The 25,120-nt window shown below is 40.9% G+C and overlaps 1 protein-coding gene across 4 annotated transcripts; it reads left to right on the top strand.

Annotated features, from left to right (window-relative positions):
• Nucleotides 1-23,644, top strand: LOC145444724 (zinc metalloproteinase nas-13-like). 4 transcript variants are annotated; one of them, XM_080322730.1, is made up of 14 exons: nucleotides 1-42; nucleotides 133-195; nucleotides 267-377; nucleotides 2,123-2,250; nucleotides 3,516-3,656; nucleotides 4,518-4,662; nucleotides 4,747-4,800; nucleotides 5,670-5,795; nucleotides 11,714-11,896; nucleotides 20,296-20,459; nucleotides 22,186-22,321; nucleotides 22,509-22,660; nucleotides 22,724-22,979; nucleotides 23,379-23,644. In XM_080322730.1, exons 2-14 carry the CDS (start codon nucleotides 177-179, stop codon nucleotides 23,495-23,497), a joined length of 1,734 nt encoding a protein of 577 aa, XP_080178856.1. In that variant the 5' UTR covers nucleotides 1-42; nucleotides 133-176; the 3' UTR covers nucleotides 23,498-23,644. The 4 variants fall into 4 exon arrangements, with proteins under 4 accessions (XP_080178856.1, XP_080178855.1, XP_080178858.1 ...); XM_080322729.1 differs by having other exon boundaries at nucleotides 130-195; XM_080322732.1 differs by lacking the exon at nucleotides 5,670-5,795 and having other exon boundaries at nucleotides 130-195.
• Nucleotides 23,645-25,120: the final 1,476 nt, after the last annotated feature.

The raw sequence follows: 25,120 nt of genomic DNA, 5'->3' as shown, positions 1-25,120 counted from the left end.
AGGATAATGTCCATTAGAACTGGGTGAATGGTTGTATAACAGGTGAGATAACGATCTTGATTATGCACTCGATTAGCGGAGTGCATAGCAGTACATGAAACATTAAACGTATATTTTGATACGTGTCAGCAGAGCAATATTCCTCGGAGTTACAAGTTGTGAAGAAGGCTTACATTATGAAGTCCCAATTTGCCCGTAAGTTTTTTCGATTAGGCAGAAAAATTTATTGCAACGCTCGTAAGATTTGTCTGAATAATATTTCACAGTGATGTTGTTGGGAGTCATCGTGGTATCGATGGCAGAAAACGTATGTAAAAAGATTGTAGATGGGGAAGAAGTTGGGGGCTTGTCACTGGAAGATGTCAATAGTTGCTACGGTACGCATGCATTTTATTTTGTTGATTTATTTGTACCCAGGACTTACGCGTGCTCTATCGCGATCCCATCAACCTGACAATATCTGTTGCTGGTCATGTGGCTATGAAAACTTGGATCGCGTAATCATTTGGCTCTAATACAGTGGCTCTCAACCTTGTTGTCTTCGGGGACCCCTTTTGGACCGTCAAGGACCCCCACGGATCCCCCTCCCGTTTTGGTTCAAACTTAGCCCAATTATCGTGCAAACGTTGCTGTCTTGTACAAATAATAACTGTATATAGGCTATGGTGATAAACAGCAACAAAATGACTTTTCCTGAAACTAACATCATACTATTTATGTAGAAATTGGGTAAACTTTTTATTATTTCATATCGAATTCTGCAACTGCATTACTTGAAATACGTGGACCTGTCTTGAAAATCCGCACCTTCGATTTGATATGAATGAGTGCCTAAAATATATTTCCGCAAAGATGGGTGGTGGCTAATTTAATAATAACGGGTAGCGTTTCCGACGACACCTTTGGGTATGAACTCATCATGAATGGCGCCAAAATTGAGAATGTTTAATGACCATATAACGTCCAGCCTATGTAGCAGCTCATCTTGACGTTATTCAGTAGCCTAATAGTATGGTTTTGTATATCACAGGAGAAAATGGATTTATACAAACATGTCGAAGTCGTCCTGATTGATCTTGCTATTCCACATTTTCATGTATCCTCAATACCCAACAAAACATATCTAAACAGCAGTACGATTGCATCAATAGGCAATTGGCAATTTGACAATTAAAATGAGTTGGCACAGTAGGATATTTCATCTCAGAAGGCCGTTCTGTTGAAGTTAGTCATGATGTTTTGGCAGTCATGAAGAGCAACTACCTCGTGATCTTCCTAATTTAAATAAAATATAAAATCAAGGTTATCAACCATTTTGCAAATTTATAGGTTTTGTGAACCCCAAGAAAATGCTTCTCGGACCCCCGTTGGAGAACCACTGCTCTATAACACGGGCTTTCTGTCCCATGCCCGGCATGTCGATTTAGTATTCTAGTTGTATCCCATCGTAATCCCTGATTACGTAATAAAATCTAAATATTTCATTATTTGACTTAATTTGCTAGTATCGCAATAGTAATGAATATTGGTATACGGAAATGATTATGATGTTGTTATAAGAATTGTTTCCCAACATCATATCAGTACCAAATTATTTATATTTTGGACTCGTTCTATAGAAAATTCTGAAATCCTGTGGACACTCCATACTTGGATCCTTTGAAGGACTTTATGATGGCTCTATAACATTTCATTCTTCGGTATTTTAGCAATATATTGCATCTATATTTTCAGTTCTGTTTTCTAGTATTATCGAGTCACCATATTTTGGGATCCGGAAAGGAGGACATTTAAAAAAACCATGGAGGTTCGACGACCGAACTACTGATTTCAATTTTTTCACGGGCATCCACATTACAGATTTCGAGTCATTTTGGGCGTTTTGTTGTTGTGAGGACGAATTGAAAAAAAAACGAAGATATTTTGTCGTCCTCGGGGGACATTTTCGATTTCCGTAAAAAGGGGGATAATTCCTCGTAAAGGAGAGCATATGTGAACCCTATAGTATTATAACTGGACGCAAAGCTATTGAAACTATAGGTCAGGAGCAGAGGTCCTTGATAGGAGGCCCACTCATAAAAAATGGGTTGGAAACCAAATCCTTATGAAAATATATTTTCAGAATGCCAAGGATGGCATACAGTTAACAAAGACCATGCGCACTTCATGTCGCCAACACCACCTGGTGCGGGAGTGGTGTATAACCAAGGATTTCAATGGTGTGGAACGACCGGAAGTGATAAGTTTGTAGTAAGTTGTCCATCTATTTTCAGAGCACGAATATTGAATAGCACCACATCTGATGTAACCTGGTCATATTTCCGTAGTACTGTCGTCTAGGAAGTTGCGTCATGCGAATAGGTTTTACACTGGGAAAATTCCGCTCGGAAATACCACTTGCTCACACAAGCTATATTCAAATAATTTACGCATGTATGTGGGTGGAAAATAATTTGTATGTTTGTTACGAATCAGCCATATCAAGAACGCGTATGGAAATGGTATCTAGTAATAAAAGTAATCGTATTGATGGTGTGGTCATTCCTAGTGCGACTTAGAGGTTAAAAATGCTCGCTGAAATATATGAATGCATTTAAAATTGGCCCTAAAAGTTATCTCTGAGTCACGAGTCATTTAACAGTTCTCATACGTCGAGTCCGAGTACGGTAGAGTCCTTTCAAATAACGTGATTAGAATATGACTCCAATCCTTCTAACAAATCCCTCTAATTTTTCACGAGTCTGCGCGCCCTCACCAACCCAATGCGCGGTCCCTTGGACAACAGTGCGTAACGACTAAAGAAGAAGGTCATCAATTCGGTTTTCTTGTGCGCAGATTACATTGTCTGAGCACAGAGACCCTGTCAGCACGGTGCAATTGCGCACACGCACAGCTTAGAGGGAGCAGTGATTACAACATTGCTTCCAAACAATAAGCATTTCAGGCCCCAAAAAACTATGCCTACTATAAGCATTGTTATGTGAAAGGGCGCAGAAATAACCAAAATAAAATTAATTCCAAACTATATGCTCCTGTCCTGTCTATAAGATGAATTTTCTGAGATCCGAAGGTTGCGTCATGACCGAAGAGAGAAAGAAACGCAATAGTTCCAAGCTTCTTGATCGGCAGGTCGTGCGTTCAATCCCCGGCCGGGTCAGGTCAAAGATCTGATTAGTAGCACGGTATACATAGCTTCCTCTTAGCGCTCAGCATTACCGGGATAGCATGGAGGGGTGGGGTGATGTAAGTCTTCGAAGGCCTTACAAGGCTACATCTGCACCTCCATTGTCCACTCATGGTATGCATATATGCACAGATTGTGTGCATGTATATCATGAGCATGAGTAGCCTATATACCACAAAAGCATTGAAGACATAAATATACAACATTTATATTGTTGACTTTTAAGCGAATGTATAATTGTATATGCGACCATCCTGAACGAAAATCATGGATTCTACTTAATTCTATCCTAATGAGTATATGGGCGATGTTTTTATACTTCATTTTACAGATTAGGTTTCGCCGACCAATCAAATTTGCTGGATTCACTGTCAGCTCATTTGCACCGGAAGCATGGGTGAAGCAATTAGAAATATTTTACGGCGACAATAGCAACGTATTATCGAGAGCACGGAATTCAAGTTTTGGCGAGGTACTAGGTTGTTGGTATCAGATGATGCCTGTTTTGTAAGGATTTAACGTTGGATTTGAAACGGATTGGAAGCTTTAATACGGATTTCGATAGCATACTTACGATTATTATTTTAGGCTAATTTTCGCTTTGCACTTATTAGGTCTAAAATCCGGTACAACCCCTTCCATTCAATATTGTAATTTAACTTCTTCGCATTTATTAAACACGAGCTACAGTGGCGGGCATGACGATATATAAGTTCATAAATAACCATAAGGCCGGTTTCAGTTAAAAAAGAATCAAAACAGATTAGCTGAATTTCACTGTATTCGCCTTTCCATTTACTGAAATTTGGATTTTGTTATCCGTAATCCATAACGCTTTAGCGAACAAAAACCCTGACCATAAGCCTCAGTTTGCAACCCGCAATCACAAAATCACCCAACAGCGCAGCATGTATAACACATCTGTTCGTTTGACACCTTCAGTCGTTCTATATACAGGACGTAGCCTATACTTTACCAAAATTAAAATCAATAATTACAAAAGCTCCACCGATATCATGCATTTGGGTGTGAAATCGTATTAAATTATCCATTTTATATTATAGGCCTATAGTTCCTCAATTGCCCAATCAATGATAAATTCGTAACATTACAAATCCAGAAAGCAATGCCGACGTGGCAGGGGACCGCCATTGACATTACCAGTGTTAACTTATACATTTAATACATGAAATGCACATATCAGCTTTGCAACGAGAATCACCCCTCTCAGCAAAACTTCCCTATTTGTTGTGATTAGGTTCAACTTTATCGACTGTAAGATATAGTATCTGCTATCTGCTATAATCTGCTATATATGAATCTCTCCGCGCAGGTCTTTCAAGGCAACCACAATGACGAGACCACAAAAGAAAATAAGTTTGCTCTGCCATTCACCGCCACAGTAATCAGCGTCGTTGTCAAGTCTTTCGAATCCCTGCCATGTTTTACGATGAATTTGTACTCTTGCAAGAATTTAGGTAACTTCCCTGTTACTTTTACCAAATGACAATATGACGGCATTCGAGCATTAGGCCTATGTAACACTTTACTATGTAATACAGGAAATGCAGTGAGCGCAATGGGGATGACAATGGACAGTCCTTTTTCGATGGAAGGTAAGTCACAATCCTCAAATGTTTTTAACAATCGATGATAGTAGTATATATTGTACATCGATTGCTATGGGGGTTGGCTTGTCCGGACCAATTTTCATTTACTTATCGTGAACGACCAGTAAGCCTATTGTGTAAATTATTTCAATACCCATATTCCAGTTTTATTGCTCTGGCACAATCACCCGGACGCCTGGGATTGTTTGATCTGAAATTATTATGGATATACAGTAAAACGACCTGGCTACACTGACCCTCAATAGCATAGTGAACTCCATTGCGATGTTCACTCAGATGAAAAGAGAATTCCCTTCTCTCTACATCAGTGATTGTTAACCGGGTCAGTTCACATGTGTGACATGCGAGAATATTGAGGTGGCTACTGGCCACTGATCTAATTTGAGGTTATGAAATTTGCGAGAAGTGTGGTAATGTTAGTCTTATTACACCAGACAATATGCATTTACATTGCCAAATTTTGTTTTACCTCAAGCTTTGCGACTGACTCCGATCAGGTGCGAATTCAGTAAATGTAGAAAGTCAAAATCGAAAAATAAAATTAATTATGTTGAGGTAACGAAATAATGATAAGTAAACGGGCTAGTAACTGTCGCAATGGTTGAAAAACGGAAACAAATAAAGTATGAAATAACTGGATATCAGCACAACAGGGGCAAATGTCAAAAGCAGTTCAAGTCAGCGAAATCGTTAATATTACGTCACAAATACAGAATTTTTCTACATTCCGAGGACGACTATTAGAGGTTTGGATCAATTCAATACGACCTGATAGTTGGGCCAGGACTGTGATAAAGTTTAGGAACCATGGCTCTAGCTAAGTATCATGACCCTACGTAATTCTATAAACAAAGGTATCCAATCAGCCGATACGACCGAAGAAGATGATTGCCCGGCCTTCAAGTGCGATCTTAATTGTCTCGCATTTCTAAAGGACGCTGATGGTTGTAATAGATGTGCATGTGACGAGAAAAATGCAGGTATGCATGCAGATGAGTGTGTTTGTTTGTATAATTAGAGATAGTGCGTAGATATGCGATTATTTTTTGCACCATACCATCTCGAAATGTAACTCCCCTATAAGCATAAATAAAAATATCCGGAAAATACCACGAAAGGATGTTTTAAAGCGACGAGTTCACATCTTGTATCGTACAGTATCTAATATGCCCGTGACGACTTTGGAGGACATAGCAATTGCATTTTGACTAGTACTTATCAATTTGACGAGATGACGTAAGTTGCAGTACACATAATTTACGTATAGCTGATTTATGAAGAGTTAACTGTTTCTCGGCATTTGGAACTAAATTGGTCGTAAATCGGGCCCGAGAGAAATTATCGTTAAAGGGCGCATTTAGAATAAAACCACCTTTGTTTGTGGTATTCGTGGAGTTTGTCGACTACTATGGTCATTTACACAACACCAATTTCCTTCATTTTTTATTCCGTGTCCGCCAATTTGTTGCACGGCCCACTTCTAGGCTTTTTATAAGACACCGTCTACAGCTACACGAATAAGATGGCAAGGAGGAGCCTATAGGTATACGTTCAACACTTAGGTAAGAATTATGCAGTCGACCTCGGTCGGACTCGATCCAACAATCCATTGGTGTTGCAGCTGTTGAATATACCACTACGCTATCTCGCCACAACAAAACTACCTGTGCAAACAATGGGGACATATTTAACGTACTGTAACGGGTTTCATGACCACAAAAGTAGGTCTCATATCATACTGATCACAATATTTTGTGATTTTATGAATATTACCTTAATCTGTAGCCTATATATATATCGACTTTCAATTTAATAAAAGGGCAAAAGAAAACAGGAAACAAAAGAACTTCACGATAGTCAGTTTTGGGCCCTTGTTAAGCGCCTCCAGCGTGGGCGGTCGTGTGCGTCTTCGAGCGATAGCCCACGTTGCGCTAGCTCGGTCTCAATTGTCGAGCGCCATGCGGTTCTATTCCGCACCTCTGCGCCATGGCTCCGTCGGAATGTGGTTTATGATGACGGCGGCTGGTTGATCGTCTTGATGCTGCACTAGATGACCGATTAGGCGGAAGCGTCGTTCAGCAGTCAGCAAACGACATGGGACCGTTTTTGTGAGTTTCCGCAGAGCATTGGTAGATATGTGCTCCGGGTGATGGATGTCGAGTGCGTAGCGGAGGAGTGCATCGTAGTTGGCGTTGAGTGTCTTAGTCAGCTTTTCTGTCAGCGTGAGTGCTTCTATTCCGTAGAGAAGAACCTGCTCGACAGTGGCACGGAAAATGCGGGTCTTGGGCTGGGTTGAGGCACTTGAGTGGAAGAGGCAATGTAGCCGTCTTGCCGCGCATCAGGCCTTTGCTCGCCTCGCCTTCAGTGCTTTTCCAGAGTCCGCGACGTCAATACCAAGGTATATAAAACTCTTGACATTCTTTAGTCTGACTTCTCCCAATTGAATTGGTGTCGTGTTCTCCGGCAGAGCTAGTATGGCCACAACCTCAGTCTTCTTGGCATTGATCCAGATGCCAATAAGAGCGGCGGCGGCCTCTAGTTGGTTGATGAGGCGCTGTGCCGATGCGGTATTCGCGGCAAGCAAGGCGAGGTCGTCTGGGTAGGCAAGAATACCTACGTGGATAGCCTCGCGAGTCGTACGTGTACGCGTTCCTTGCCGTGGCCGCCATTCAAAGAAGTTCGAGTTGTCCGCGAAGGCCGTTCGTAGAAGTCAAGGACTATCACGAACAAGAATGGTACCAAGGTGTCACCTTGAAGCACGCCAGCCGAAGTGGTAAAATCTCCGCTTGGACCGTCATCTGTTTGGACTCGCGCTCGTGTGTCAATGTAGAGGGACATAATGGCGTACCTTATCACCTCAGGAATTCCATAGAATCTGAGGATCTTCGCCATGGCTGGTAGCGAGACCGAGTCGAAGGCTTTCGCAAAGTCAACAAAGACAACCACAACTTTTTGTGTGAGCGGCAGGTGTCAATGATTGTGCGCAGTGCCAGGATATGCTCTGTTGTACCGCGGGATGGTCGAATTCCATTCTGTACATTCAGGAGCTTGGTAGATACTTGCTCACGTATGCGAAGGAGAAGAACTCGGTCAAACAGCTTGGCCGCGGTCTGCATGAGGGAGATGCCTCTGTAATTTGCTGGGTCACTCGCAGCGCCATTCTTATATATAGGCACGATTTCACTCTCGAGCCACTCGGGCGGCACCGGGCCGCCTTCGAGGACACCTTTCATGACGTCGAGGAGCAAAGGTGCAACGCCCGAGGTGTACGCAGCCGTTGGGATGCCGTCCGTACCGGTGGCCTTGAATTGTGGTACATCACGCATGGCTATCCCGAGCTCAGCTGGCGTGATCAGATTTGTATTGATCGCGAGAGGAATTGCTGCTAATGAAGGCGGTGCAACGAGCACATCGATGTCCGGTGCAGGTGGAGATAAGAGGGTCTCGAAGTGTGATGCAAGGCCTTGCGTGCAGGCCTTCACGCGGGTCCTCTTGCAGCCAACTAGTTCATCGATAGCTTTCCAGGCTGCTCTTGACCGGCCTGCTTCCAACTAGTTTTCCACGGAAAGAGCAATAGCTTCGACTCGTTCCTTGCGAGCAGCGTCGTAAACGTTAGTTAGGTGCAGAGCGGCCTCGTTAGCAGTGTTCCAGAGGTGTACGCAGCACGTCTGAGAGTCTTGAGGTTCTGGCGTGCACTGAGCACCGCTGGGTCGGATTCCCAGGCTAATTTTGGCCGTGGCTTGCTATGTGCCTCACCGAGCGTTTCACGGGCTGCATTCTTGACTGCTGCCACAGGTGGCGCGAAGGCGGTCGGTATAGTATTTTGGATCTCGAGGGCGTCGAGTGTGTGCATGGTAAAGTCTTTCATCTTATTTGCGTCCTTGATATCAAGCCAATTTGGTAGGGGCTCTTTCGGTGTACGCTTCGGGACGAACGGGAGGCGTTCACGAAGCGTGGCCAACACCATGCGATGGTCACTCCACATCGTTAGCATGCGCACCGTTCGGCAGTTCGTGAAGTGGCGCCGTGCGGGAGCTTTGCAGCAGATATAATCCAGCCGTGTGTTGCGTCGGCGCATACCGACAAATGTTGTACTGCGTTTCGGCTTCGTAGAGAAGTTGGCGTTGAGAGGAATGAGGTCGCAGCGGTCGAGTAGATTGGTAAAATGCTCAGAGTTGCTATTTTCGTTGCCAACGGGGATGCGAAATCGTTGTGAGCGCTCGTCCAACGTGGCATTCATGTCCCCAAGCAGCACGGTTATGTCGCGCAGCGGGTAGGTGGAGATAATACCTTCTAGTTGGTCTAGCGTATCTAGCTGGAAAGGCAGTGGTGTTCGGAGATGTAGGTCCATACGCACACATGAGGTGCAGTTTGCGGCGACGGAGTTGAATGATAGCTGTGATAATCCGGCTGTTTATAACGCAAATCTTTGCCTCATCGTGGAAACGCCGGGACATGATTAGACCGACGCCTTCAACTCCGCCTAGGTTGGCAGGTGACTGGACCACGATAAAGCTTGCACCTAGGTCTTTTTCTCGGAATGGTTCGGAGAAGTGCTGGCGATGTTCTTGGATTGCCGACACATCAAGCTTGAGGTCAGTCACAAGTGCGGTAGCTTCTTCCTGGTGCCACGCAGAGTTCAGAGTTCTTGTGTTCAGAGTTCCAAGTTTAACTGTTGGTTTTAGGCTAATCCTCAAGGATCTTGATTGAGGCTTCAGGTCCCCGGCGCCGCCCTGTCGATGATTGTATGTGAGCATAAACATCGATCATAATGATCCGAATGGGACGCTAATCGGGCAAAATCTACAGTACGATGAAATCATTATGTTATGTACGAGAATTGTCTCAGCGACAATTTCTCCGATAGGTGGTAGAATATATCATCGAAATCATGCCTCAAAATCCAGTCATTTTCATAGAAACGACATACCCGTGCAGTGCTCGACCAGCAGTATTGTTTTAGGGCTTCATAGTGTCAATATACAGGAAGTTAATTCAACAATATGTGTAACTGACAGTATTACCTACCTAGCCGCGTTGGGATCAAGTCACTACCTTCGAGTAACAAGTCATCACAAGTCATTTCACATTTAGACTAGATTCAAGTCAAGTCAAGTAACGAATCAAGTCACTATAGTCACGTCAAGTTAAATTTCCAAAGTACACTCTTTTGGTACTTCTTTGAAATACAGATTCAGTCCCAATTCATTTTGAATCGGGCCGAATATGTCGAATTGAAAATACGGTGGTCTTTGCGAAACGGGCATCGTACCTGAAAGTGTCGAACATTGCTTACTGGCGAGTCCTCGATACTATCATCAAATCATCAAAGACAACATTTAAAAAACGTAGCCGAACGCAGCAGAGTGAGTCTTAACTTGGAATGTCTGTTAACTGATCCGCTCATGGTTATTCCGGTCGTAGCATTTGTTGTATTGTGTAGATATATCTGATTAAACTATATAGCCCCCATAGGTCTGTTGCACAAGACCGTAGTAGTCGAGCAGCATAAACCCCTTATACATACATGCATACACACACGCAAAAAGGCGTTGTATCGCTGACGCATAACTCGAAAACTACGCGAGTAGCCGTATAGTACCAGTCTGTATTCATCAGCCAAAATACAGTACCTCAGAAAGATGAAAAAGTTGATCAGATACAATGCACTACCCACTTACTCATCCATGATATATAATATAAGCCTGCTCCAATTATTCAAGACGAGTAATATAAGCGTTGAAACGATATTCGTTCGATTTAAATCATCCAAGAGGGTTGGTTATATGAGCAGTTTATAGAAGATAGATGAATTGACATCATAATACTTTACTACTAATTTCCGACAATGTAAGCTGTAACCTCCGATCACCGTGTTTGCTACCCAATTTATTCGTGATATAACAATGGAGGCTCGATAAAACGTATAATTATTCAATGACCGGTTCCGCTCACAGGTCACACCAGTGTATCGTTGGCAATCAGGACTTATACGAGATACAGCGATTTAGTTGACACTGATCACCACTAGACTTGAAATTGACCCGTAAATTTGGCTTCGAGTCACGAGTCAATCCGCATTTCTGAAGCGTTGAATCAAATTAAGTCTAGTAAAGTTATATTTGCACCATGGCTCGAGTCAAGTCCATTCAAACTAAAAAGTTGACTCGAGTCTGACTCGAGTGAAGTCATGCATTGATCATTTTACACCAGGCCGATATTATTTATTTTTGATTCAGTATTTACCGCCTTGTAGCACGGCCCATTTCAAGGCTTGTCACCGCTTACGCGTTTCGCGCGGCAAGGAGGAGCCTAGATAAATCTCCAACACATAAGAATTCGTGAGTCGACCTCGGTCGGACTCGATCCCACAATCCATAGGTGTTGTAGCTGAGGAATATACCACCAAGTAATCCCGCCATTGACTAAAGTGTCATCAAATGTGAATACTCGTTTTCAGACGATTTGATCCGACCTCATGACTCATGACTCGAGTCATCCCAATACTACTCCCTAGTCTTGTAAAAGGTACATATTTGAGCACTTCAAGTCTGTTTTACTGTTATGTCTCATAACGTGTGACATTCGAATACTCAACTGTCTTCGAAGCTTACTATTCGGCTCGGTATCGAATCCCCTTCGCTAGAGACAACAACGTATATTGAGATTTTGTAAACTAAACTCGATTCATATACACATATTGCTTTCCAATACTAAATACACTCTTCGTTGTCTTACAAGAGCTTATAACGAAAGATGACTGTGCTTTGAGTCAAGAATCACGATGGAGAATATCGGCCTAGTGTAAAATGGCTAGAATTCAACTCCATGATTACTGAAACAACCAGAACACCAACCAGAATTTTTGTCAATCACTGAACTTTATATTTTTATACAGTAAAGCTTGAAGGAGATATCGTCATCGACTCTTCATCGAGAGTAGATGCTGAAATCGCATATGGCATTCACAAAGATTCGTCCGATCTCATGCGAGACGGGATGAAGAGTGACGAAAGAAGATGGACTAAGTACACAACTGGAAGCACTTATGTTATTCCTTATGTACTCGAAGGAAGCCTGAGTGAGTTGTATCATATTTCTATATGTTTGTAGCGATTGCTTCGTAGCACCCATTTATGAATTGGCAAATGCGGTTTTCTACGGTGCCTTTAATTTATCATACAGCTTACACTAATGTACAATTAGGATTCTTCGGAAAAAGTATTCGATTCCTATTTTTCGGATTCGAATTTTTGATTGTGATTGTTCGGATTCGGACGTATAGTTCCTCAAAGATTCGAGCTGTCGGACGGATTTGGATTCACAGAAATAAATATCCGCTCATCACTGGTTCCTAACCGGATGGATTCTCCACTAGTGGTGAATTTGAAGATTTATAAGGGGACCTTTAGCACTGCAAACCTCTGTAAGAGGCAGTGTTGGGATCAAGTCACTAACTTCGAGTCACGTGTCATCTCGAGTCATTGCGCATTTTGACTGGAGTCATGTCAAGTCAATCGATTTTCGAAGGTGACTCGGGTCAAGTCAAGTCAAGTCAAGTCAAGTCAAGTCAAGTCAAGTCAAGTCAAGTCAAGTCAAGTCAAGTCAAGTCAAGTCAAGTCAAGTCAAGTCAAGTCAAGTCAAGTCAAGTCAAGTCAAGTCAAGTCAAGTCAAGTCAAGTCAAGTCAAGTCACGAGTCAAGTCACAATTCAAGTCATGTTTCACTTCTGAATTATGTGGCATGACTCAAATTCAATGCATTTTGCTAGCTGTTTCAAAGACAGATTGAGTGGCAACTCACTATGAAGCGGGGAACGCCTATAGAGGTAAATACATGTGCAAAAAGGAGTTATATGGCGCACGCATAGGACTACTTAATTACGAAAATAACTGTATAGAGTCAATCCAGGATTTTCAGTCAAAATGCAGCAGGGGTTCTTAAACAGGGGTCCACGTATCCCTTGGGGCTACGAAGCATCGAAGTAGGGGGTACGAGATACAGTGATGTGCAATTACACGTTATTTAATTATGTATATTCTTTTGCAAATGAACATAAAGTGGAAAATTATTGGCCGAATTTCTTAAACTCCAAAATTTTCTTCGCGCTTTGCATGATTCCCTTCGGAGAACATTGTTACTTTGAAGTAGGGTATTTCATTTCCTCCGACAAAATTATGTTATGTTTAAATAGCTGGTTCGTGGTACATAACTTGAAGATAGCTTTAAAAACAACATCCATTGTAATTTTCTTGAATTGAACTTTTCGGGTGCCTCTTTTCAAGCGTTAACTGCACACTGGAGGGGTTTAAACAGAACATGAAAAGCAAAACCAAAAAAGCAGAGTATGACGTAACAATCAGAATTACATACCATGAAGTCTGCAATGTAACAATGGCAACAATAACAAACTTTGAAATGTACGGTACTGTAGTAACAGCGACATTTGCAAATAAACAATTACAAACACAAATTAGAACAAACTACTCGGAAATTCGTAAGTTACACAGAAAATCTTTTTGTCTACATAAAATAGGCTTGGCAAATTGAAAAATGGTTGATTCTAACACAGCGGTTCTCAACCTTTTTTAACACGCGCCCCCATTGGCGATGGTCAAAAAAATCGCTCCCCCCCTTACATTTATCGTCATGTCAAAAAGAGCACATCATATAATACAGAGGTGGGCAACCTTCCTGCTAATCATGGCCGCATTTCCATTACTTATGTAGCCTAAGGCCGCATTCCATGGCATAGCCGCAATGAACGATCTGGACGCAAAATGCCTATGGTAAACTGACCATATCCATTTCCGGTGAACTGCGGACTATTCTACTGTTCACAACGGTCTATTGTACGCACCGAAATCGCGAGTGGCAATGTTATGAATAGCAGAGGTGGTCAGTAACGAAGTACTTCTACTTTTTCGAAGCACTCAAGTAGTTATCATCTACTTCTGGTACTTACTCAAGTAGATCTGATTTTTGCTACTTCTACTTCCACTTCGTAATATTTTGTGATCTACTTACTTACTTTTCGCTATTTTCAGTTTGTCAAGTAGAAGTAGTTCAATCTTTCAATCAGGAAGATAACCTGAGGAATTTCGGGGCTGTTTTCACGGAGTATCAACATTTAATTTCCATAAAAATTGAGTAAAGCCCAGAATTTTCGTTGCGCTTCGCGCGCAGTGGCTGCGGACTTACCAGTGTGATTTCACGGAAGTATCGATGAATATAATTTAGGTAGCGGGTTGGCGTAGCTCCGTTCACACAGGGATATCTAGAATTAGATATCTAGATATCCTTACGTTCACACCACATTGTCCCCTTTCGCCCATATGAGATAATGCATCACAGTATATATGGATCATCAAAACGTTTGAAACTGATGTTTCGCAATCTAGCATTTACTTGTCATATCGTAATCCAGCATGTCCATGGCACGTCCTAACCTGGCAAAGTGGACTCTGACATTTTTTGTTAGTTTTAGAGATGTTTTAGCATACCACCTTTCAAACTTTCTGGGCTAAAGGCATGAAAAACGTGTTCCGCTTTTAGAAGTAGTATTTATGTTTCATTTTCAATTCCCAGTATCATATACTTTGAGTTATGATTAAAATCAGTTCTTTTGTCTGGTTAACATACATGTTGAAGTATAAAAGAAAGTGTAGTAATGCCTTTAATTTCCGGAAATAAAGCTACACAATATCGCATTTTTACGGTCCACCAAATTTTTTATTAACGTTTACTAATCGTGCAAAGTGTTTACACCGTATCCTTTACAACTTCTCCGCATTGCTCTTCGACTAAACTACGGACCTTATTATATGGGGGATGGCGCCATAACATGCTATTTTCTAAAACGTGCTGTTCGAGAAAAAGAGGATAAGTATCGTATTTCCATATCAATTCTATCATTTTCTTCCCATGATGTGGACGAATGCTTATGCTATTGAAAATTGGATACCTGCTGGTATGCATCGATATGAATCAAGCTCGTCACCTTTCGCACAGCTCAATTTGCACCTTTTTACAATGCATGTGAACGAATTAGGATCGTTTTCACAACTATTTACTTACTTGAGTACTTTTAAAGTCACTCAATTCTACTTCTACTTCAAGTAGTTTAAGGGTGGAAAAAGTGCTTCTACTTGTACTCAAGTAGATTTTTTCGTCGCTACTTCTACTTCTACTTGAGTAGCTTTCTTGACTACTTTGACCACCTCTGATGAATAGTTGCTGGTAGTGCATATTGTCGCGCCGAGCGCGAAAATTTTTCAGAGCCGCGAATGAATTGTTATCTTGAGGATTCCCATTCCTGCTCCAATTAAGAAGGGCGCTACTGCATTAAAATCGAAAAATGAAGTCTTGTTGAATTGCGCGGAGCGCGAAGAAAATCTCAAGATTAAATAAAATCTCTCGAAAATTCGGGAGTCAATTCGTAATTGCAATTTGCATGTCTACGGCTGCCAACACATACTAATTGAATTAGGCGTCGACGACCGCACAAATTCCCTTCTACGACCGCATGCGGCCGTACGGGCTGCCCACCCCTGATATAATAGTATACATAAGGTATATCTTACGCCAATTTTGAATCCGCATTACAGTTGTTTAGTCTTTTACATTGCTGACAAACTTCCCCAAACTTGTTTGAAAATAACAAAAAAAAACATTGAAAAGGACATCAATTAATTCCAAGGTATGTTGCACTGAGACTAATCCTGATGCTGGTAGTGACTACAGAGAGCACGGCGTCGTTATATCCGGCCATGTTAAATTTGATCAGTTTTGGAAATGAATTTAATTGTGTTGATTTATAGCCAATTTGAGGGCGAAACCGGGCAACCTATATTGCATGTAAGTCTGTCTTAGGCAGTGCAGTTCGCCAGCTATCAACAACAGCTTCCTATCGCACAGAGATTTAGGCTACTGCCAAAGCTATAAAGTAATGAATGACTTGCACGTAGGAATTTCTCTAAATCTTCAAAGAATATCAAAAATTTGCTCAAATGAAGTTGAAGTCAGCCTACTCCGTTGAGCGCGACTGCTAGAGTCTGAGTTTGTCAAGCTTTCTATAATACGAATTAAGTTTAATCTTCAATAATCGTATCTTCAGAATGGTTGTGAAACACATGTTTAGTCACAATTTATACAGAAATTGACAAAATTGACAAAAATTTCTCGCCCCCCCCCCGAGAGCCTCCCGCGCCCCCAGGTTGAGAACCCCCGTTCTAACACTTTCAATTGAATGAAGAATCTGCTTCGCGCAATGGCAGTAAACATTTCGTCACTATGGTTTTGAGCGCAAGATAAGAGTCAGTTTTTGCAGCTAATATGCATTGGCGTAAGAACTCCGTACTGTCATTTGCGCAAGCTTTTGAGTGAATCTATTCGGGGATGTGTTGCGTTATCCATTCAAACCATTTTTTTTTTGATGTACGTCCTACATATATACTATCACAGTGGCACTTATATTCGTAGACGACGTTACTTGCACGAAGTACATCCTTTCGATAGTTTGGCAGAATTGGTTTGGTTGTATACACATTAGGGTTGTCCATAATTTGGAAAATTTTAAAAAAGATGCGTATCCATGCCTAATTATCTAGATTATTGATGAAAAACATCAATGAACCTGAAATAAGCTCACGGGAAAGTCGTTAACATTTGTCTAAATACGTTTGAAAGTAGCTGCAGTAGAGTGGGCGTGTTAGCGACCATAGAACGGCAAGAAGACTAGTAATAACGACATCACGTCTCTTGATTGGTTAATCAGCAATGCTTGAATGGTCACGACCACAGCGGCTTGCTGAATATGTGCTTATACTAGTTCGAGAAGTTCGCTAACGGCAATGATTCTGTAAGCGCATTGTACGTTGGTGATTTAATAATAAAATGAGACATCTACCTGGTCATTGAATATTTTAGTGTTAAAACTAGGTACCGATAGCTTTAGTGCAACAATAGCCTATTGCAGGCATGACAGAGGTGAAACAGCGAATGATTGTGAACTTACAGAAGTAAGTGTAGATACCAGCAATAGCCTACATATCTGATATGCTTGAGATTACACCAAGTGGTCCTGTTTTCTGGGTGCAGGTAAGGCATATTAGACATCGCCGAACTGGTGCGGAATACCATCTGATATGGATTCTGGACACAATCCTGTATGCTCAGAAGATATGTGGGCCGACCAGGTAGCTTACATTGGTTTTCTGAAGAAGAGTGTAACTACCACACCGCTTCAATACATCCTTTTTGTGTCCATGTCTGGTTTGATTCAAGCATTAGTAGTGATGCAGCCGGTAATGATCTAAGATTCATTAAGGACATGCTAAGCAATGCAAACAAACTGTCTTTTTGCTGGTCCTACCAGCATAGTCTGTGCTTATCTTTACGCCTCTTTTCGCAGCATCATTGAGGACTTTGACAGCACTTGCGGGTATTATTCATTATGCTGCAATAATCTGACAAGTGCCAAGCATAAATGACAGATTCATCCCGCTCTTACAGCATTCAAGACTTCAATTATATACCACGACAACAGCCTAATAAGATCAGACAAAGTAGTGTCAATGTCAAGCTTTATATTTGTATTCAATGATGGTACTCCCCTCTGAAACTAGAAATTCGTTTTCCACTTGCATAAGCGCCTTTGCAATATTTTTCCGCTTGTTTTTGTGCTTTCCATCAATTCCATCATCCATCAAGGCATACGGGCTACAACGGTTACCTTCACAATAAGCCATCCAGCCATGTATTTAAAGATATTGTGAAGCAGCTGTTCTTTGTTCATCATGTGTTTCGTTACTCAACATGTTCTGAATTAATCCTAAATCATTATTGGCAGACCAACCTACAATGCGCTTAGAGAATCACCGCCGTTAGCCGACTCCTTGACCGGCTGATCAACAAGCCGCCAATGTCGTGATCATTGAAGCGTAGCAGATTAGCTAATCAAACGCAGTGATTTCGTGATTACTAGTCTGCTTGCTGTTCTATGGTCGCTGACACGCCCAGTCTACGGCAACTACTTTAAAACGCATTTAGACAAATGTAAACGACTTTCCCGTGAGCTTATTGCAGGTTCATTGACGTTTTTTAACTATAATCTATAGAATGAGACATGGATACGCATAAATTTTGAGATTTTCCAAATTATGGACAACCCTAATACACATCATGCGCAATAACACTATAATGACAACGGTGAACCGCCGATTTGATTAACTTTTCAAAACGATTGGTCAGTGGGCACGTTGCCTAGCAACATTTCCACATTCCCACAGTTCAGCGCTGACCATACCCCCCTACATAACACGCCACGACCTGTAACATTTCGGTGCATCGGCGGCGGTGATTTACATTTGGATCCTAAAATCACAGCACATCTGCTGAAATGTCTCTTGTCTGCCGAAAACCCTATGGGGTCCCAAGACCAGCGTTTGGGGGCGGCTTGACAAGGTGCTGTTTCGATCCTGGATAAGGGGTATGAAAAACATTTCGTGACAGCTCAAGGGGTGCGAGCGCTAAAAAGTTTAGGAAGCACTATGATAGAGGAGAGGATACGAAACCTCAAAGCTGAAACAAATTGATAAGATGTAATAAAATAACAACCTGTACAGTACCTGCAATTGGTAACGCGTAATACAAACGTATAAACGAATTGGTCCGATTTCAAATTTAATCATTCACTAGAACTGCTCAAGGTGAGCACAGTGAGAAGTCTATAGAGCATAGATGCCCCGCAACTATAGATTACTTTGCAACTAGTTAACAACAACGTAAGCTGTAACCTTCAAGCACATCGTTCGCGGTCAATTTATTTGCGTTATAAAAATAATGAAGGGTTAGTAAAACGCACAATATTGAATCCAACAATCCAAACATTATACAAGATACAGAGAATTATTCGACACCAATTACCCTTTCTGCCCTAGCCCTGCTCATAAGGACCATTACTGGTTTTAATTGTCTTATTCGTCTTATTCTGCGAAGAAACAACAGTCGAATCTGTGACATTAAAGATTTAACAACTGAGCTATACTGTGGTTGTCAAGTACGGGGAAAGTAATGCAGTCAAGTCCATCCGAACTACAAGTAAACCGGCTATTTTCAAAACATATCAAACTGCATAGGTGTAGAACGCGAATCAGCTGAATACAATCCATATAAGTAGTTTGAAAATTGTAGATTGGAATGAGGTGTCACATATTTTCGTTAGTCACTATAGATCAGTGATTCCCAACCGTGACTCCCAGCTAGCCGTCCTGCGACTCCTATTGAAGTTTGAAAATCCAACAACAAAAATAAAAAAAAATGAATTTATAACGAAAATATGAAATTCATATTCAAAAATTACCCTTGCTTGAATTGGAGTCAGGAGTTTAGGCCTATAATTAAGCGTGGAGACCAATTCCTTTGCTGCCGAGTAGCGATTCTCTAGTCAGCCACGATTTCGTTACTCTTCTCACACCAAAAAGTTTACTCAAAATCGAATGCGTTCGCATCGGCACTCAAATATAAGTAAGATCACCACCAGACTTAAGCGCCTGTGGAGTTACAACACATTTTCGAACGGGATATGGCCATGGAACATATGGATTATTTGATGCACACAACAGGCTTATCAGCAACTTCATTGATGAGTCTAACAGACGCATTGACGGAATGAATGCTTTTTACCCACCATAAAAATGTTTTCAAATCCTATTGCAGTTAGTGTGACCACTGCTCCTATTAATATTCAACTTCAGATGCTAGACATGCAGTCAGATATCGAGCGCAAGCCATTTTTCAAAGGTGAAGACTTACTTGAATTTTGGAGTTAAGTTCCAAAGGGAAAGTATCCGAAATTGATAACCAATGCTCAGGAAAACAATTTTCTATTGTGATAAACTAATGTATGTGAAGCACTTATTAGCTAAATAGTCAGAATCAAAAAGGAATATCGCAATCGATTAACCGATGACCACCTCAGGCAGCTATTGCCTACTGCATTCTCTGCAATTACGCCTCGCTTCGACACACTTCTTGAAGCTCTCAAAGTCAATGCCAAGTTGGACATAAAATTGATTTCTGTGATTTTTCCGGTTAGTGTTTCTATTCGTTGGTACGTCCGTTCATTCTTCATAATTTCTGTTATACCTAATGAGTGTATTTGTGCGGTTCCAAACGTAGTCTGAAATTGAAATGCGCCTCCGACGCCAAAAAAGGTTGGAACCGCTGTTAAAGATGGTAACAGCTTTCAAGTGTTGGAAATATCCTTGCGACCGATTCGGAATAACTAAGGACGGCACATATATATAGATTTTTTGAAATTATATTCCGCTACCGGCCTATACCGCCACATGCGGGCCATATCACCCCGTGTACTAAATTTACATCTTCTAGAAATGGCATATTTCTATCAAAACACATACCTATGACCTCCATGTATAATTGATACATAATAAATTGATAACTACTGTTTTTTTTTATAGCGAACGCGGGGAGACAGAATATCCCTCCGGCGTTGCAGGAGATCGAAAGAGTAACTTGCTTGAAATTCCGTACGAGGACAAACCAAGAACACTACCTCAAATTCTTTCAAGGACAAGGGTGCTACTCGTACGTCGGGAACTATCAACAACGAGGGGGTCAACAGGTGCGTCATAACAAAGTTTTCTAGCTTTATACGATTAGCTATTCGGAAATGTAGAAAAAGCAACCTCGATTGTCCTCTAATATTGTGCAAATCCTATAATTTATCATTTTTCTGCGATAGGACCTAATAGTAAGCAACAATGCAGTTAGTAGGAAGTTTGATGTTTTTAAGTAATTCGCTCCAATAGAACATAGGCCTATATATAAGCCAAGTCCAATATTATTCTGGTTAACAATGGAATGCAAGTCAACTCGCGTGTCCCTAATCCCTTCCTGATATAGATTTATCTTAATATGCCAGTCGGTACCTCACAATCGTAGCAGTGTTGGGATGACTCGAGTCATGACTTGACTCGAGTCAGACTCGAGTCACCTTTTTAGTGTGACTTGACTTGACTCGAGTCACTTTGCAAAAATGACTTGACTTGACTTGACTCGGCGCTTCAGAAATGTGGATTGACTCGTGACTCGGAGCAAAATTCACGAGTCAATTTCAAGTCATATAGTAAACTGTGTCGATTAAATAACCATATCTTGTTTATGTTTGGGTTGTTCGCGATACGCCGGTGTCACTTGTGAAAGCATAACCAGTCATTCGCTGATTGTGCGTTTCACTGATTCTTCATGGTCACATCACTAATAATTTGACCGCTAACGAAACAATCACAGCTTATACATTATCGTAGTAGCAATAGATTAATTTAATAGCAACGTGTATCCTTGTTTCTAAGACGGCTCAGAGCTTACATTGCGGATGTGCTCACCTTTACCAACCATCTTGTTTGATATATAACGAACGAATATAGTTTACGCGTTTATATTCTCACGGATGTGTATTTGGGCAGTGTATTGTACCACATCAATTTCTTCAACTTCTCGAGGATTCGTATTCGATACTCAATATTGACCGATAAAATCAGACTGTAGATGTAACTATAAAATTACTCGCATATTTTATTAGCAGTTTTACGATTGCATGAGTGCTGCAACATCGTTTTGCATGTATATTTATCTTTATATTCGGTATTTGATTCAAGATAAATGGCCAATTCATCTGTCCTTAATCTAGTTAGCAAAATGTAATGACTTTGCATCATCACTCATACTTCGAAATTTCAATTTGACTTGATTCGTGACTTGACTCGTGACTTGACTTGACTTGACTCGACTTGACTCGAGTCACCTCCAAAAAACAAGTGACTTGACTTGACTCGAGTCACCATTGAAAATCGATTGACTTGACTTGACTCGAGTCAAAATGTGCAATGACTCGAGATGACTCGTGACTCGAAGGTAGTGACTTGATCCCAACATTGAATCGTAGTAGTTGAGGAAGTGTTCTATATTCGTGAAGATCATGAGTTGCATTGAAAACAAGAGGGGCTTTAAAATACTTTCTTTAAAACAGGTTTTAAACAGTGTCCTAAAGAAATGTCATTTAAAAAATGTGTTTTTCTAGATACAATAAATGACGATGTAGTCCGTGTCTAAGATATTTTTGGTACGTTTGAAACAAAAATCAATTAAAAAAAACAGGTTAAAACATTGCCCTTGCTTAAAACATGTTTTTTATTCTTTTTTAGCCAAGACGTCACGAATTTCCAATTGTCACGTCATAGTATATTGGCATTTTATATTGCTCCTGGAGAATTACAATTGAAACTATATGGTCAATATGGCGAATAATGTTTCCGACCCGTCTTAAATATAACCGTATCGATTGGTAGATATCGATTGGTAGAGGATGCGAAAGCAAAGGAACCATACAGCACGAGGTACTCCATGCATTGGGATTTTGGCACGAACAAAGCAGAAGCGACAGAGACGAGCATGTGCGGATTCTGAGCCAAAATATCCAATCAGGTGAATTTTTAAATGGTACGAATGTTTAAATGCGAAGTCAGATAGTATACGTTGGGTGTTCACTGTTCACCTTCGGTTTATGTCGAACATCAAAAGGTCGTATTCATTGGAATATCGTCGTGTTTACAAGTATTTAGCGGACATCTATTTTACCAACTTCAATGATTTAACAAGTCATCCTGTTCAGGACGGGAGAATAACTTCGAGAAACGCGACACCAGATCGTTCGGCTCACCTTATGATTATCAGTCTGTTATGCACTACTCGAACACAGCCTTCTCTAAAAACGGACAGGACACCATCCAAGCTATAAATAACCCATCTCTGAGACTCGGACAGGTAACATATATATAGTTCATCTCTCATGACTTCTGAAAATACCAAAGTGCGTTTGCTCTTCAGAGGAATGGCATGTCCGGGGAAGATATTAAACAGGTGAATAGTATGTACCGCTGCAGCGGCGTCAAAACTACTAGCCCGACCCGGACCACGACTCGCACTACGACTCGCACAACTCGCACAACCAGAAATCCCACGAGGTGTACCAATAAAAATTCGGAGCGGAGTTGTTCCATATGGAAGAGCATGGGATACTGCGAGAGGAAGTATCAAGTCTACATGTCAAGAAACTGCGCGAAGACATGCGGAAAATGTCAGAGTAAGCTTCAAAAAGGTCAATTTGCCCCCAAGAGTCCTTCCGTACAGTGTTAAGTTGAATATTGACCTGGCCTTGACTATCCTAATTTATTTCAACGGTCTCTTAAACTTGTACATTATCTTAAATATTGAGAACTACATATCGCTGTTGACCTTTATTTAACCATGAAGACCAAAATATTCGCCACTGAAGTCAATGTCAAATTGTTCACTTTGACGCTAAAAATTCGTACGAAATCTGCCAGCCCTTCCGTTGACCCAGAGTACACACTTTTGGTAGTAGCCAGAATGAAAATGTCAGATGAAGAAGTTCAGTGAATCCAGTCTTAGAGCTGTACTGTATCACACTTGACTCTGGTTTCACGATCTAAATACATCAAGTTTCACACCTTTCATTCAGAGAACTGCGAAGATCGAAGCAAGAGATGTTCAAGAAGAAAGAAATGGTGCAATAGTAGAGATTCCAGCCGACGTGGATATATGCGGAGAGTTTGCAAGCAAACCTGTGGTAGATGTTGATGGCGAGCGAACGGAGTAGCTTTTATTAAAATGTTGCTAAAACTGGTGAAATATGAAGCGTGTAGCCGCCTGTAATGTACATGTATATTCTGATAACTGAACTAAACCCTGTGATGTGGTGAATCGCATAGATCTGTATGAAATGCACGGTGACCTTCATTTTCGTTCACGTGCAGGGCAGTCATTTGTGAATGTCTTCGACTATGTAGACTAGGGTTGCATTTAAAACAGAGATCAATTTAAAACAAACATGTTCAAAACAAGGCCCTTGTTTAAAACATGTTTTTTAATTTTATTTTTAGCCATGACGTCACGAACATTCAATTGTGACGTCATAGCGAATTGACATTGACAATTGAAAGTATAGGGCAAATATAGCTTTTATCACGAAATATCGATTACTATAGTTGTTGAAGCGACTATTTTGAGGGTTCCAACCGTCCTATATCGTATACGTCGGCTATATTGGGTGATAATCGTCCGTAGGCACATACAACATGTTTTTTGGAAAATATTTACACAATTAGGGGATAATTATATAACTGAAAAAAAAGTTTTTGTTTAAAGGTATTTGTTTAAAACACTGTTTAAAACATGTTTTAAACAACCATTTGTTTTGAATGCAACCCTAATGTTCACTCTATATCGTCTATGCCGGTTCTCAGTTCTCACCACTATATCGCAACCATGTCGACTATCTCAAAACCTCGCAAAACTACTTCGCCTATATACTTTTCACTATTTGGATCTTGTAAACTATGATGTAGTTTTTGATATGTTTGCATTACTTTTACCAGTGAAATCATCATAAGTGTTGGGCGAAATATCACATATATGCTACTCTGCCTCAATATACCGTCTGGACGCATGACATATAAAATGACAAGTGTATTCATAAAGATTTTCATCTTTCGCATTTAGCCGCGAGGATTCATCTTACAATTATAAACTTTGTACTTTTTTGATTTTTTTGCAAGTAGCCTACCTATTCCAGTAATATGCAAATCGAAATAGGGATCATGTATTAGGCAACGAATCTCAGTATCCGTTCACAAATGACGGCGATGGTCGTGAATCACAATAAATCCAAGTGACAAGCATAGGATTGCCCGTAATGATAGGTAACGATTGGGAAATTGGTAAATACCTGATGGAGTCCTGCTGGATACACGGATAAAACTTCAAGTAATTACAAACTACATCTATGTTTATTGGTTATTCTCTTTTTTGTATGCCAACACGTGGTGAATTCGTATACACTCGAATTACATGCTGGCGGTCGCCAACAAATGCTTATTAAATTACGCGTTGACGGCCCCATAAATATTTATCAGCGGTCACAGGTTGGACACTTTCGGCTTGATAGGTTGGATTGATAGTGTTTTGAAAATAAAGAATACATTGCTGTAAAGGTATCCCACTCTTTATTAAAGTAGTGAATTCAACGTGAGACTGCATTCTATTTTAGGGTTGGAGGCCATAAATTAAGTCCAAATGCAAATAAACCTCTTTTTTTGGGGGGAAGGGGGGCCTTGGCTCTGGCGTTAATGGGGGATGCTGTCTATGCATTGGAGTATCCTAAAAGAATCGTGGCTTATGGTATTTACAATAGATCTATTGCAT

This window comes from Botryllus schlosseri, chromosome 8 (genome assembly GCF_051294905.1).
Source record: "Botryllus schlosseri isolate E-star chromosome 8, Bs_hap1, whole genome shotgun sequence".
NCBI classification, from domain to species: Eukaryota; Metazoa; Chordata; class Ascidiacea; order Stolidobranchia; family Styelidae; genus Botryllus; species Botryllus schlosseri.
The sequence above is the reverse complement of the archived record's forward strand: the minus strand, read 5'-3'. Positions and strand labels throughout refer to the sequence as shown.